This window comes from Parasteatoda tepidariorum, chromosome 8, assembly GCF_043381705.1.
Source record: "Parasteatoda tepidariorum isolate YZ-2023 chromosome 8, CAS_Ptep_4.0, whole genome shotgun sequence".
In the NCBI taxonomy this organism is placed as follows: domain Eukaryota; kingdom Metazoa; phylum Arthropoda; class Arachnida; order Araneae; family Theridiidae; genus Parasteatoda; species Parasteatoda tepidariorum.
The window spans coordinates 89,651,291-89,668,509 of NC_092211.1; the positions used below are offsets into that span (position 1 = coordinate 89,651,291).

General features: G+C 29.9%; 1 protein-coding gene across 1 annotated transcript in view; it reads right to left on the minus strand.

Annotated features, from left to right (window-relative positions):
* The window catches only part of LOC107443299 (band 4.1-like protein 5), a 59,445-nt gene that overhangs the window by 27,773 nt on the left and 14,453 nt on the right, over positions 1 to 17,219 (minus strand). The window contains exons 2-4 of the mRNA XM_016057117.3: positions 2,817 to 2,921; positions 2,689 to 2,731; positions 178 to 256 (exon numbers count right to left, since the gene is read on the minus strand). Of these exons, the coding sequence (XP_015912603.1) occupies positions 178 to 256; positions 2,689 to 2,731; positions 2,817 to 2,921 (227 nt within the window). The remainder of the gene's footprint in view (positions 1 to 177; positions 257 to 2,688; positions 2,732 to 2,816; positions 2,922 to 17,219) is intronic.

Here is a 17,219-nt window from a genome sequence, read left to right on the forward strand (position 1 = left end):
AAATTCAGAAAACGTGTTAAAATGCATCAGTATGTAGTACATACAAATACACAATACATCTGAACGTATCTGAGTATAGCTGAAAAATAATTTGCAACTATTCAAAAGTGCATTCTTCTGAAATGAGTATATTTAAATAAAAAAAGTTTTTCTAATCTCAAAAGATAAACAACATACCTGGTCAACTCTTCCCGTAAATTTGTAGGCTCATATGAATAGAATTTAACACCTAAATAGCAAACAAATGGCACAGCTCCTACAAAAGAAAATAAACATAATAGTTGCATTTTAAATTACATTTAAATGATAAAAAAAACGTACTTAAAAAAATGCATCTATAATTTCAAATGCTGCTTTAGAAAAAAAATTGCATTAGTTAATTTGCACAAGTGACTAATCAGCTAATGTATAGATGAATGAATTATTATGTCATTTTATAATATGGTTAAAATCTGAGAAAATGTAATGTAATTGCAACTGACAATACATAAAAAATGTGACATATTTTGCAACCATACCAATAGCATACCTCCTAAAAAATCTACAGCATACCTCTTAGAAAAAAGCATTTAAAAAGTTAATAATAGTTTAGACTTAGAAGAACACCCAGAAAACATTAAGCACATTAAAATTTACATGCAATATACAGTCAACACATTTTATTAATTCTCAATTATTTGCACAAATAACAAGAATTTTTTTAAAATTATTTTTACTTCTTTCACAATTAAATTATTATTGTTAAAACCATGGCAGCAACCAGAAGTGCTATTACATACATTAACCAGTTCATTGCAGAATTTAACTTAAAAAATCCCTCTCACATAGCTGTCCAGTAAATTTTACAAAATAATATAAATTTCATGATAATTACTGCACTAAACATTTTACTCATGGGGAATTTTAGGGATTTTTATAGTCACCAAAATAGAAAAAACTGCAATATTTTCCAGTTATGATTGACATTAAATGAACTTGAAATGTTATGCTTACTCATAGTTTTGAAAAGGCATTTCATTCATTAGAGAGAGTTGAAGGATTTTTTTTTAAATTCATTTAAAAAGAGAGTTCTGAATAAAACAAACTGAACATTTTAGAACAAACAAAAAGTTTTAAACTGATCATTTTAACTTTCTCTGTAAATGAGACCTGCTTCGTTATCTATCTATCAGTAATACGTATTTAAACATTCAAGCGAGCAATTATCTGTGGAAAAATGCTATTTCAATAGGGAGTTTTTTTTTTTAATTTGTTTAAAAGTTACTCAATTTTAAGTGCTTTTTTCACGATTATTATTTTTTTGTTTGTTTGATTTTTATAACAATGTATAAATAAGGATTATTTGTATCCATTTTTGTCAAGAAGTTAATTTCTTTAAAGATTTTCCCTTTACAAGTTCGTGCTGGACTTTATGTTAAAAGAGATTTTTAAAAAAATGCTTCAATAAAATTTTTTAAAAAATAAGAGAACGAGATTATATGTTGCCAGATATAAATCATTTTGTTTTGTTGCGCAAAAATGATAAGACTTGAAAGTTATAAAGGAGTGTAGAAAAATGGAATAAAAAAATAACATTTGATAATTAGTTCGAGAATTAATAACTGTTAAACTGCATAGGTTCCGCACAAATGCAACTAGTATCAAGCTTGACATTTGGCATGATGAAAGGGACACATTTGTTTATGAACTTAACACATTCGAAATTCTAATTTGTTTGAAAGTTATCGCACTTCTAACACCTTTTTTTTTTCTTAACAAATTTTTTATCACTTTCTTTTTTTTCAAGTTACATGTTGTTGTGCTGCGCAAAATCTCCGAGACTTGAAAGAACGAAGGTATGTAGAAAAAAGTGCAGGAAGTACGACGATATAAAAAAGATTTAAACATCGATTATCATTTCGAAAATTATTGACTGTCCATCTCGTAGGGTAAAAAAAAAAAATACAATGTTGAGTCGATCTTAAGCTAAAGTAATAACGGGGTAACATTTTGAGGTGCTGAAAAAGCCATATTTATCTAAATACAAATTTTGTTTCGAAATTCTAAGTTGTTCGAAAGTTACAGCACATTTAAATACTTTTTCGTGATTTTTTCAGCTTCTCTGCTTTAAATATAGTTTATTTATCCATTGTACAGAAAATTTATTTCTCATTTCTTCTTGAGATTGCCAGATTTCTTATCTTTATTTTAAGAACTCGTGCCCGTGTCAACCAAAAATAGTAAAAGAGAGAGATGACGTGTTGCCAGATGAAATCTTAACATTTAGAGTGAAACGCATAAAAATAAAGAGCGATAAGAGGCGTTTCATATTTGAATTATTTTAAACTTCGTCATCGAATAAAATGAAGTCTCATTTATTTCTTCTCATTGATTCACACGCATCTTTTCTTCTTTCGGTTAAACTTCTTTCTTTTTTTTTTCAAATTCAGATTATTAACATGTTAACAAAATGTTCTTACATAAAGATACAATGAGAGTATATTTTAAAAGCAAAATATGCGTTTATTTTTTTAAAAAAAAATCAATTGTTTAAAGGGAGAACTATGAATAAGAAGCAATGAAGGAGGGTGACGAGCGAAGCCTCGGAGCCACCCGAGATTTTTAAAAAAATTCAACCTTGTATCTCTCTCTACTGAAAACAATGCATTCAAAAGAAATTTTTTTAAAAAAAAGTGATTTTTAACAAACCTTTTGATTGCTTTTTTATTTCTTTTGTAGGATCTAACCAGTGCTGAAAAAAGGGAGAAAAAAAGGAGTCAGTAAAGGTTTTAAAAGTACTTATCAAAGAACAATTAGTTTCTGGTTGTGGTTTTTACCTTAATATTGAATTCATCAGTATATTCAAGACCAAAATAATCTTTCTCTACGAGGTCAATATGATAAAAGACTTGTTCACACAAATCAGATCCAAGAGCCTTTTTCTAAAAACAAAACAAAGAGAGGTTACTAAATAGGAATGCAGAAAGAAATCTACTATTTTTAGTATAGATATTTTCTTTGTTTCAATATCATACACGTTTAAAACAAAAGTGCACATACATAGATTTTGCTTTCATCGCAGTTCTACTCACACAAGTATAGTTATAAATGTAACAGATTAAAACATAAATTGGAACAAATTTCTCGGCGATTAACTATTAAATCAGTCAATCTATCGCCCACGGTCAGTCATCTAAAACCACAAAGGGTCAAGTAATGAAGAATTCTTTCTAAAACACTGCTTCTACGGGAATCGTCCCTGTACGCTGTTTATAAATTTTTACCAAGTAAAGTTATTTCCCTAATTTTATAAATCACCATTACTGGGCAGTTAAAGAAATAAAGAAGTTAATCAGCATATTTTCTTGTTTTAAAAATAGCAAAGCAATTACAATCCAATTTATTCATACTGAAATAACAGAACCATGATGACACAGGGGATAGAGCGTTCGCCTTCCAATGAGGAGAACCGGGTTCGAATCCCAGCGATGGCTAGTCGATACGAATTCCGCACCGGGCTCGCACCGACCACGGTACTGACGTGAAATATCCTCAGTGGTTAGGGTCTCCGGCTAACCGTCGGAGGTTTTCGTAGTTTTCCTCTCCGTGTAACGCAATTGAGGGTTAGTTCCATCAAAAAGTTCCTCTACAAAGGCAAATTTCTCCCAATACTTGATTTAGGAGTTATTCCCTTGTCTTCTGGATATTTATATTTTTGTTTTAAAAAAATCTTAATATTCAATACACAGTGCATTTTATTCATAAATGGAATTCAAATTCCCCAGAATTTGATTAGTAAAACACTGTACCCAACAAAATTGGATTACTTAAAAAATAATAGAATAAAATGACTGACACAATTGAAAAAAAAAGACTTTTTCAATTCTGTTAGCTAAAAATGGACTGAATCCATTTAAAACGTTGGTTGGCTGTATTACTTATTTCAAAAACATAGATGTGTCCAAAAGTTATATTGAAAATAACGCTGGGGAGATCGACATTACTTTTGAGGGTAACATAATTCAATTGTATCATTATTCAACAAGAATGAATTCTACTCCAAAAAGTTAGATGGCAAGGCGAGTGAACTATTTGTAGATGCCTAAAGGTCATTCAAACATTACGATGTTTTTCCAATTATAAAAACTTTCCCTTTGTCAACAAAAATAAGTATAAACCACAGACCAACACACTCCCATTGTTTTTTGTTTTCACTTTGATTTTACAGTTATCTAATTTTTGGATCAAACTCAAATAAATAACATAACTTTATCTAAAATAAAATTCAGTTTTCAATTCATTTTATAAATATTCTTTAAAAATCTCTTTCGTTTTCCATGAGTGGTTTAAAACTTTTAACTTTTGATACTCCTCCTAGAAGAAATTGTTTTCAACCTTCACTTTCATTTCAAATTTCTTCCACGTTTTTTATTAAATTTTATTTATATATCAATTTCACCTTTTAAATTTTTTTTTCTTCCAAATATTAGGATTTTCATGTCTAACGTAATCATTGCTCATGCCCCTCCTCCACCCTGTGCGACAAAAATTATCACCATAATTATCTTCGAATGAACCCGGTCAAACAAAACAAATACATTCAAATCCAAACTATTCCTAATATTTACTTTTGTTCGCAGAAAATGAAAACAAATAAACAATGTCTTTCGATAACTGATTCATTGATTCAATAGATTTCGAAATAACTCATTTCATTTGGAAAACACTGATGATTGACTGACAGACCAATGAGACTAAGAATTGAATAATCCGATGCATGACCGTTCATCCGATTTTATACATGGTTTAAAGATAACCTCATCTGCTGTTGACCTCTTATAAAAAACATGGGGTCGAGAGATGAAGTGGCTGAATAACGATGGCCTTTCCTCAGCATTTTATTCACTTTTCTGAACACTTTTTTTTTTTTTTAATTCATACAGGAAAGGAGTAAAAGAGGACCAATGGGAAACTCTAAATTAACACCTGAAAAAAAAAATTTTTACTGGGTGTATGAACGTCGCTTAGTGCAGCGATTCCCAAATTTTTTCGCCTGCGGAACCCTAACTAATGAACGGAACCCAGTCTTTATAAATAAAGAGTATAAAGGTAATTGTGAACGCTATAATCTATAAAAAAAATATTTAAAAAAAAACTATTTTTAAAATATTTAATGAGAGGGATGAAGATTTTCCCCCGTTTTATCATTCGTAACCTTAAAATTATATTTCATGTTCGACAGTTAAATTGGCAGTGTGTTCCTAGTCTAGCTAAGAATTGGTTTGTTGAAGCATAAGCCGGAAAATGAATAAAATAAGCCGAATGATGGTTTACTTCGAAATGAAAACTTAAAAGAACTGCTATAAACCTTGAAAATAGATATTAGGGAAACACAAAAATTTTGTTATTTTATTTTGATTTGAAAAGCGCGATAGGAAATACTAATACAATATTTTATAAATGCTCGTTCTTTTCAGAATGTGTTCCATACAGTGCTATAGGAAATATATTTTCCTTTACAAAATGCCATTTCCTTTCCATTGGCGTTCTTTGAAATAATTTCTTAACAGCAACTGAAAGATTCAATTAATTATGAATAATAGAGTGGATATAAATGAGAAGATTCATAACTCATTATAAAAAGTACTAATTTGCGGAACACCATTTGGGAACCGTTATTCTAGTGCAGTGTTTCCCAAAGTGTGGTACGCATACCCCCAGGGGTACGGGAATAGTTTAGCGGGGGTACGCGTTCTTATGCGTAATATCTTAGAACAAACGAAAATTACAAAAAATTTTATTTAAAAACAAAGCTAGCCATGAAAATTTACGATTACTTATTTTTCTATTGGCTATTTTTGCAGAGTTAATAGTTTATAATTAGTGGTGCCAACAGCCAGTTGTGATTTTTAACTTTTGTGCAATTTTTTTATAGTAAAAAATACATTCATTTTTTTATTAGTGGTACACAGCGTTACGAAAGATTTAGAAAGGGTACACAAAAGTCATACGTTTGGGAAACACTGATCTAGTGAAATAAAAGTATTATTTAGTTTGGAACAGAAACCAATAAAATATTACGTGAAAGCCTATTTTTAATGTCCCCTATCTCCCGAAACCACTATAGCTAAACTTCCAAAGAAAATTTAATGTCGTTCAATAAACAATGCTCACCCCCCTCACCCCTATGAGACAAACAGAACACCTTTTAAAATATTTTAAGCACTTCAAACGAAAAATACAATAATTCGTGCAACTTTTTTTAAAATTAACTATTATGCAAGTAGCATTTTTTCGATTTATGCAATTAAAACAATTTTGTGGTAAATATCAAATCCTCTATGTTTAAACAGCAATCATAAAAAAAAAATTAAAAAAAAAAAAAAAAAAAAAAATTAAAAATTATCTTTCTTTATCTTCAAAGATTATGTTAGAAATTAAATTAGCATGACCTAAATAGAAAATAAATGTTAAAAACAAAAACAACTCTATTTAAAAACGAAAAGCAATGCACATGTATAAATCAGATATTAATAACACGCATTTTTTTTTCTTTTTTTAAAATGATAACAGGAACTTGCTTTTGATGGAAATAATAGCATGTTTTTTAAGTCTGTGTTCAAACCACTTTTTGTTACACTGAAGAAAAATTGAGAAGAGGCCTTATTTGAAGAAAAGTGGAACGGCCGGCAGATTTAACCAAATCAGCGTGTCTGTGAGGCGGTCACCATAAATAATAATTTATTTTCCTCTCGGAAGAAAACCGGTTACAAGGTTGATTTGGGGTCCATCTTGAATGAGATTAAGTATGGAGTTTCCAACGTGTCATTAGAGGTTTTTTACAAAAGAAAGAAAAATATCAATCTGAAATAATTAAACTAAAAACAATTTTAAATTTAAATAAAAAAAATCGACGATTTGAACTAGAAACCGATCTACTTTAAATATTTCGTACTTACACACAAAAAATTATGAGTGTTTTTATAGGTTTAATTCTGATTACTATTACAAACATTTACTTTGTTAGGATGATTCTCAACTAATTAAATTTTTATAAGTTTCTCTTTTTTTCAAGGGGGTAATATTAATAAATTTTTAAGTGATTTTAAAATTATTTTTTTTAAAAAAAGAGATCTTCATACACTTTATTTATAAAGACTGGGTTCCGTTCATTAGTTACGGTTCCGCAGGCGAAAAAATTTGGGAATCGCTGCACTAAGCGACGTTCATGCACCCAATAAAATTAAATAAATACCTTTTTTTTAAAAAAAAATGCATTTTTAAATGTTTATTTTCGAATATTTTTCAGTATAAATTATAGAAAAAATCTTTTAAGCTGTTTATCAAAAAATGATTTTTTAGTTTACTTTTTTTGAAAAAAAAAGTGCATGCACAGAAATTGTCTCTTAACATGCCTTTCATTATTATTTATAAACAACTCATTTTTAGAAAATGAGTGAAAATTACTTTTTGAATTATGCACATAAAATAGTATGAGACGGTAACTTAAAAATTGTCGAGGATCAAATTTAGTTATGACACGATATGACACATTTTGATACATTTTTACGGTGTTGAGTACCCTTTCAAAGCTAAAAAAGGCCTTTTTTTATGAGGATGCACCCCCTGACCTTTTTTATTCTTAGGGAGAACTCTGTTACGTGTTTATATTGTTTGAAGAATTAATAAATTAACAAGAAGAAGAAAAACTATTTTTTTTGTTTTTATTTATTTTTTTTGTTTTTATTTATTTTTTATTTATTTGAAAAAGACACTCGTTGGGGTTCCTTAAGGAAAAAGGCATTTTAATCTTAAAATAAACGAATCACATAATTATGTGCGCAAATTTTTCGATTCGATGATAAATTTCTAAACATGTGACTATATACACAAAACGTGAAATTAACACGTAGGGGTACAAACTTTCAACCACTCTCCCGAGAAAATTGTTGGCACCCTATCGTTTCGAGGGTCAAGAATCCAAATCCCTCGAACAAAAGGTACGTTTTTATGTCTGATTTCGTAACTTAAAATATCGCCAGCCCTAACTTGCATATTTGAGGCTACTCCCTCAAACCATTAAGCTTGAGTCCTAGTACTTGAAATTCCGATCATTAGATCAAAAGTTATTCAGTGTTTCGTTTGTTTGTTTATTCATTTATTTTATCTATTTTTTTTTTTCGGACATCGGCTTAAATCTTTGTTTAGGGTAATTGAAAAAGGCATGTCTAAACGGAAGTAATTCGATGTTGATGCTTTCTTCGTTAAGATTTTAGTTAAGCATTGTATTTCTTTTTCATTGTGTGTGTGCTTTTTTTTTTCGTGTATGTGTGTGTTTCATGCTCATGACTAACTGCTCGCTTGATAGTTCAGTTCTTTGTTGCCAACGCGAAAAAGAAATATAACTTTTTTTTAGCTATATTCGCATTGGTGTTTTAAAATATAGATAGATCTCTCAGTATAACCTACTATTAAGCATTCATATATCATTTACATTGAATTAAATTTTCTTGAGTTGAGCAAATTTGTTTGAGTTCAGCCTTTCCAGTGTTTCAAACGACACAGTTTAACCGTTGTTCCATATCCATTCACTTTATTTTCACAGATTGTTCTATTTACGCAAAGGACGCATGTGATATCCTCTTTTTTTTTAAAAAAAAAATATATATATATCTAAATAGGAAATAAAAGTGGAAGGAAAAGAAACTTGCGACCTCCTTTTTAAGAAATACAAATGGAGCAACAATTGCGCAAAACTATGAAAACATGATCAAATGAGAAGATTATAAATAAATGTTTTGCTTTCAACTGACTGCTTTGCTTTGACACTGAAGTCAATCGTTTGATTCATTTTTATTCCTTACGACATTTTAACATAAAACAAGACTTATGGCATCAGAAGTTAAAGGTCTGCCGAATTTAATAAAAAAATCTTGATTTAAGAAAAATAAAAAAACATTGCTAAGATAAAAGATTAAAGTTCGTGAGAATCAGAATAGAAAAGATAGAGAAAAATACTTCAAGAATAACTTTTGATCAAATAATCAATAGTTTTTACCTCATAAAATAGAATCTTAATGGTTCGAGGTGTAAAGCTTAAAATCTACAAAATTTCGAAGAAGTGGCTTTTTTTCAAAAAAATTTTTGAGAACTATTTATAGCCCTATTTAACTCATTATCGCTTATCACCGTTTCATTACCTTTTATTCAAGTTTTTTGACTGAATTAAGAATTTTAAAACAAAATAGCAATTTTATAGTATTCCACAATTTCACGTAAACTATTTCGAAACAGTCAATTTCTAAACAGAGTGGTTTTGAACAAAGACACTGTTAAAGTAGTTTTTATCCCATTCTAAATAGACGTGCATCTATCTGAGATTATAAAAATATATCATAAGTCGTCAAATTAAATCGAGATTTTTAATTTAAAAAAAGGCTTCATTTTCTAAAAAATACTAGGAAATTGGCCATCCTTCAAAAAAATTGTGCAAGCGTGTCAAATTTTATAAAATCGACAGATATTAATAGATTCTAAAAGAAAAGCAAGAAAAAGTAGGAAAAAAGGAAAGATAAAAAGATGGATTTAATAAACGTGTTAAATTTAAAGTAAATTAAGATGGATATTAAAAAACAGAAAGATTTTTATAAAAAAAAAAAAAAGGAATAAGATTATTGCCTTTTTCGATAGTTTATCCTTTTAAGATTATTTGTATCAAGATATTGAATTGATTTTCGTAAAAACTTCAGTTTAATGTGTCGAGCTCAACGTGAGACGCGCTGTGACACGTATGACGTCATGTTATCTTGTTTCTCACTCCTATCAAAACATTTCAGTAACATTGCTAGAAAGATGGACACTATAAAAATATTTATTCACTATCGCTTTTCATTCTCATAAATTTAAAGTTACTTTCCGAACAACCCAATTTTATGTAAGCATTCTCTCTTTTGGGGAGAACTCCCCTTCTCAACAAAAATAAACATCGTGATTACGTAGTCTTTTTTCAAAAAAATTAATATTTTTCAAATTTGAACAATTTTTGCTACTTACATGACATATTATTCACTCGAGTGATGCTCACGTGGAATTTATGAGGACAGTAAAAAGGTTTTGAACCCATTAAAAAATGGATTTATTTAAAAAATAAATATTAAAAAAAATTGTTAGAAAATGGAGTATTTATCAATCCTTTTCACGGGCACACATAAATCCAGCTGTTTTATATATATTTATTTTTAATATTCGTTTTAATTTATATTTCTTCAAATAATTTTTTTTTAAAAAAGGGAGAAAAAAAACAGAGGGAAAAAAAATCTTTCATTGGAGATTTTATAGTTTGTGCCGGCGAAATGGGTGAGTACCGAAAATAGTTTTACAACGTGAGGCAAAGCTTAGAAGAAAAAAACATTCTATAAGAGATAAACATTCCTTTCTGCTAAAAAGACGATTTTCTTCGAATTGAATTCACCTGTTGCCTCGTAAACGGGAAAAAAGAAAGAAAAAAAAAGATTTAATATAACGGTTTACAGAAAACCGTTACAGAAGTTTTTCTTATGAGAAAAAATAGGAAAGAATTCTCACTCGAAATGGAATTTTATCGAAACTACGCATTAAACAATTTTTTAAAAAAAGAAATCAAATAATATAAGAAGTTCTTTCAAAATAACACAGTTAATAAATTGTGTCTTTTTACACCACAGCTACGTAGATTTTAAAATGAGGAATGTTTATGCGGACCCATGTAAGCATAATTCTCAAGTATTTTTCCCCCTCCCTTTTTCTCTTTTTGCAAACGCAAATCAAAAGGGGGAGAAAAAAAAACAGTCAAAGAATTATTGCAAATTAAATAGCATTTTTTTTTCAGATTATATAATTAATTATAAACACGAGTGAAACATTTATACAAAAGAGTTTCACACAAGGAGACCACAAATACTCAGGAAAAAAAAAAATTCCCTCACTCTACCCTGTTTTCCCAGATGAACTTTATTTTCTAACCCTGATGTATTTAATCAATGACCTCAAATTAATTTTTGGAAAAAATATCAGACATTTTTCTACTTTAAATTCAAATTAAATCATTTTTCCTGCCGTTAGGGTATTTCAATTCATTTCCCTGATTTTTCTAAATGGATTGATAAAATTCTCTTGTGTCTGTTTTTTTTTTTTTTTTTTGTAAGACGGAGAGTACTATTAATGGATGCTACAAAAGTTATTCATTTTAATAACACTATTCAATTATTTCTGACTTCTTCAGTTCATAAATTTTAATTCGTCTTTGGCATCAACACTACTACAGTATTCTCCTAACAGTATCCTTCCTCAGAATAAGATGTTAATCGTGAAATAGAAGAAACTTATACATGAGTGCACTACCTCTTTTATTTCAACACTCCAAAACTTAGGAGTGTTGGCAAAGCATTCTTTTCATGTGTGACTATTACATTCACTTCTCAAACATTAAATCACAAACGCATATTCAATTTGGCTTCTGCTAATGTGGCTTCTTTTTCAGAATGACATTTTTTATAAGCAGTTAAAAATAAACAAAACGGTTGTTACAACAGTTTGTATGAATCACTGAAAAGCGTTAATATCCCCCCCCCCCCCCATGCAACATAAAGGGAAAAAGCATTCGACTTTTATCGAAAATATGACGAATAACCCTATCATTAAGCAGACAAGAGAAAAACGTTTTCCAGGCTTTTAATCGCTACATACAATCGTATGCATATTTTTCTGACAAAAGATTCGATTTTATATTTGCCCCCCCAGAGAAAAACTATGTACAGCATAATGCTATACAAGGTGAAACGCAATTACCATAAAAACAATGCATATCAAACAATGCAGCGTCGTAAAACTATGAATAACAACTTCTTTTTTTTTTTTTGCAACAACGGCCTTTCTTTTATTTTCACAATAATAAAATGATGCTGCAGAAAATTTTGAAGAAAACATCGGATCGTTTGAATGATTTCATTATAGCCTGTTGCTTCGTCCGCTCTGTAATACTTTGATTACAATCTTAACTATTTTAAAAAGATGTCCTCACTATTGACTCTAGGTAATTAATTTAAGTAATAATTTAAAATCTTCAAAATATATCACGCAAACCATCATAAGTAGGAGACATTTCAGTATAGTAGGCAAGAGGGGTATATTAAAATTATTTCCATCATCGACACCACTTCGTCTACAGATCATTTTATCGACAAGGCCATTTCGCCGACAGGATCATTTCGTCGACAAGATCATTACGTCACCTACATGTTTTCGTAATTTAGTAAATTTTTACGTGTCTAAATTTTTTAAACTTTACCTAAAACAAACTTTGAATCTTATGTTGCAATTGTCAGAAGAAATTTTTTTTTTTTTTTTTTTTTTTCAATTTGAAATGATTTACTCCTTTTGTTGTTCTACGTTGCGTTCCAAAAACTGAACCTTTGTTCAATGTCTTTTTTAGTGGTATTTTATTGGAATTTCTTTCTAACACTGTTCATGTTTAGTTTTTGAAGATTATAGATTAGCAGCGCGAATTACTATAACTAAGCAATACAGTAATTACTGTAAATTATTCTTGATACAGCAAGGAAAAGAAAGCAGAAAAGTACAGGGTAAATCGACTGAATTTTTTCATTTTTCAGTCTTTTCAAAGAAATATTGAATGTGATATTACTTGATATTGAAATAATTTTCAAACTCAATTTTTTTTTTTATAAATTTATAGTTAGCTGGGGAGAGTTTAACCGAGATAGGTTGATGTACCAATACTTGCTTTTTAATATCTAAATTGAAATAGAGCGCAAGGATTGTCCTCACACCAGTACTAAGCATGATTCTTTGACCGTTGTCGACAATCTATTGTGGCTCTAATGTGACTTTAACAATCAAACGAAATTTAAAATGAAATAAAATAAAATATCGGGAGAATTAAAAGTAATTAAAAGATATGACGAATTGACGACTATTTTGGGGAGGGAGCTCTATTTTTCGTTGCAAATATTTTTTTTAAAACTTTTTTTAATGACACTTAAGCAAAACCGTATAAATGAGTGAATCTCAATGCGAATAATCATAGACCTTAAATAAAGTGAGTCGTATGGTATAATGTGAATAAATTTAAAAAGTATACTTTCGAATCATTTACATTCAAATTTCCGTAAAACAATTACAAATGAAACTGGTTTCATATTTAGTATTTCTTTGGATGTAAATTTAAATGTGTGTTAATTTTGGTGTTCGCTAAACTGTTCCCGTACCCTTGGGGGTACGCGTACCACACTTTGGGAAACACTGTCCTAATCTATCATCAGCAGATATTACAATATCGTATAAATATAAACGAATAAATTAATGACAAATCTCCGGATATAACAAATATTTCGGACATTGTGAATGACAGATTCGTTTATTGTGAATGACCCAAATGGGTTGACTTCCACCGGTGAATATTGACAATCAGATAGTCACGTTTTGGTAAATGCCCGAAATATATTACTAAATATGTACTAAATATAAATTTAATAATATACACTAATAAATAAATATATACCGTAAACTGATGGGTCTTTTTTTCTAAGTGCCACTGCCGGTATGCATTCAACCGGTACTCCGAATACTGATATTTCTCCTAATCTATCTTCAGGTATTAAAATATAGAATTAATATAATAATAATAACAACGAATAAATTAATATCAATACTGATATAACCAATATTTCGGACCTTCAGCAAAGCGACTCTATGATTGTTGATATTCACCTCTTGATTTCGGTCATTCACAGTACCATAATTGAGCAGGTTTTGATTTCTTTTTTTTTTTTTTTTAATAGATATAGCCCGTGATTCATTGAATGAATGAATAAAAGCGCAAGAATCACCCATTCTTTATTAAAACTGGAAGTCAAAAATAGGTTTCTCTTTCTTCAAAATTTCCCATGCGCTTAGCCACAGTAAAAAGAGCCCATCCGAGTGCAAAATGGCATGAAGAAAATTCTAGCGGTTATTGATCATCTAAATAGTGATTTATGTTAAAAGGACCATTTTGAGAAGGAAAACTTTCCACTTAATCGAACTAACATGTCAAATGGAAAACTGGATTAGTCGGCTTTATTCATTCTTGGACCACTGGAGCGATTGCACGGTCCGTTTATATTAGAATAGCAACACTACAAAAATAAGAAGGTATTTATTTTCATTTTAACTTTTTCAACATCAGAATAGAAACTCCGAAAAGTCGTAATCGGAGCATAAAGATTGAATGACGTATTGAGGGAGGAAAGATTTTTGTTTCATTCGATTACGCAGAACGGAAATGAAACAAAGAGGCATTATTTTTAGAAATGTTTTCACTAAATGTTTGATTGATTGATTGATTGAATGTAGAGTTTAATGGCACAAAATCCAAATGTGGACATGCTGCGCCAAACAANTTTATCAATTTCTGCAACTGGTAGTATAAATTTCATTATTAATTTTTTAGCAATACCTTATTCTCATCCATAAAATATGTCACAAAACTTTTACATTAAGTACAAGCACATCAAATAAGAGGAGCCCACATTATGTAGGACCACCATGTAAAAGAAACCACAACCATTTTGTAGGTACAAACTTTAACTAATGCTGTTGTCGTCGTAGGCCATTAAGGCAAAAGGTGGGATTGTTCTTGTTTTCCAGTGACGCCATCTGTAGCCAAGAATTAGACTTCAGCCACACCCATATACGTCACACCAGCTTATAGGACAAATCCAGAAATACATCCATTCATTCATCCACAGATCGTAATTTTAACCTGAACCAGAGAACGGTCAATCCCCAATTCAGTACCCCTAGAGGTATAATTTGTTATGGGAACATGGAGGACTTTGTGACCAGACAGATTTAACATACACCAGTCACCATTTACTACATAGGAAGTCTTCGGCTGGCTAGATTCAAACTGCTGTTCTCACGCACGTGAATCCCACGTTCTGCCAATGAGGCTATCCCGGCCAACTTTAACCAATCTCACCCCTAATTGATACAATAAAAAGTTGATAGTGATAGGTCTTACACTTGCTACTAGATTTAAAAATAACCTTTTTTTATTTCATAATTATTATGAGACCAATTTAAGAAAAATTATTGCAAGATTACTTTAACAAAAATATTGGACATTTGGGTACCTGAAAATCTAATTAATTCATTTTTCTTGACTTTTTTTAAAATTATAATTCCCTGATTTTTCACTGCAATGTGACCACCCTGTAAACACTAAATAAATTAATATAAACATTTTTTATTAGGTTCATTGCATTCCTCAATTCATAATTTTCAATGAATTTATTTTAGATAGTTATGACATATTTTTGAATAACAAATACATTAAAAAAATTGGTGATAATATTAGATACTAATTATTTTCTAACTGATTTAAAAATAAAGTTTTTATTAAAAAAGATAATAAGTAAAATTTACAGAATTTTAAATTAAAAGTAACATTTGCTTTGCTGAAACTTATTTAAATTTACAAGCCATCAATTATCTGAGTATAGATTTATTTTGACAGGGATTCTTTAGATTTCATAAAATTTTTTAAAATATACGAATACATACAGAAGTTTTGTTTAAATTAGAACACCAGGATAAAATTGCCAAATTTAGTTATTTTCAGGAAAATAAAGTAGTAACAATTATTTTCCATTCTTAAGAATATGCAAAGATTGCTCAATTTCATTTGAATGAAGTCTGCAATCATAAAATTCACCAACTTTTTTTAAAAAATAAAATCTAGAATAATAATTATAAATAACACTTGATTTTGTTTTAATACAATATGGAACTTTCAAATCCACTTAACTTTGCTTCCATAAAATCTAGAATTATAAAAAAAAGTTTGTTCCTATAAAATCAGGAATTACAAAATCCAAGTAATTTTATTAAAATAAAATCTAGAATTACAAAAACTACCTAAATTTATTTTAATGAAATCTAGAAAATGAAGAAGAGAAAAGCTATTTCTTTTAGAAAAGAAAAAGCATTGGCTATTAAATAAATACTTGCCTCATAACTTGAAGGAAAACCTAAACTAATGCCTGCTTTAATAAGTCGTCTTTGGTTGTGGCGTATCATCTGTGTCCTCTAGTTTTGTTCGTNCATTTTGAGCCATCTGTGAAAACCGGAACATGTTGACAATATTGATGACGATGAGCTTTGTATAGTTGCTGAAAAATGATAGGCGCAATTCACTAAATGTTTGAGAATCGATCCTGCAGAATGGAGAAAAGTAATTTGAGGAGAACCCACACAATGACTGAAAGAGATTTGATATTTATAATACAATCTGAGATCATGCGAATAGATCTATTTTAATTTAGATCACAAGGGGAGGGCTTGAAAATGAATAGAAAGGGAAATTTTAAATAATTTTAGAACTAATTCTGTTGATACCTTGCTCAAAATAAAGAGATCTGCTTTATCCTACTGTTTTTTGAAATTTCAAGAGGTCGTTTAAAACTTCTTCTCTGTTAGGGCTACAGCTCAGGGTGGGCCTTAGCCCGCTGATGTTTCTCCAGACAGCTCGGTCCCCGATATTCTAGTTGGAGGTCTTTAAATCATTCAAGACATCATCCACCAACCTTCTCTTTGATTCGCCTATTGTGCATGGGTCTTCCAATGTAAGATCTTTACCGCTCGGTTGTCAGGTGATCTCTCAATGTGCCATGAAAATCTATCTACTTTGATGAATTTTATACTGATTCTAGATCTGATCATTAGTTCCCCAATATTTATTAGTTAGCTGCTGCCACACATTTTTATTTAAAAAAAGAGTCATTTATATCTTTTTGTATCAAAGTCCAAGTCTCGCTGCCATGTGTTTAAAACTTACCTTGTTTAAAAGATAAAAACTAATACAATTTTAATGGCATGTATCTTTGTCACAAATAAGTGGAACAGTTTTTGTTCCACCGTCATTGAAATGGTAAAGAAGAATGACCCCTTCAGGACCGAGATGACCACTAAATCATAAGACGAACCTTTCGAACACTAGCATTCCATAATCAAACGGTCGTTAACTCAACTTGGAAAGTTTGATTTCAATTTTCTTACAACATCAAATGGCGGTTATAAGTCCGTTATAATGTCTCACAGAAGGTTCCTACGCGCTTCCGGTTTTAAAGAATTTTTTTTATATTTGATCTGGGGTGTTCGGCCACTCGCTCTCCCCCACCCCCTCATATTTTTTTTTTTTT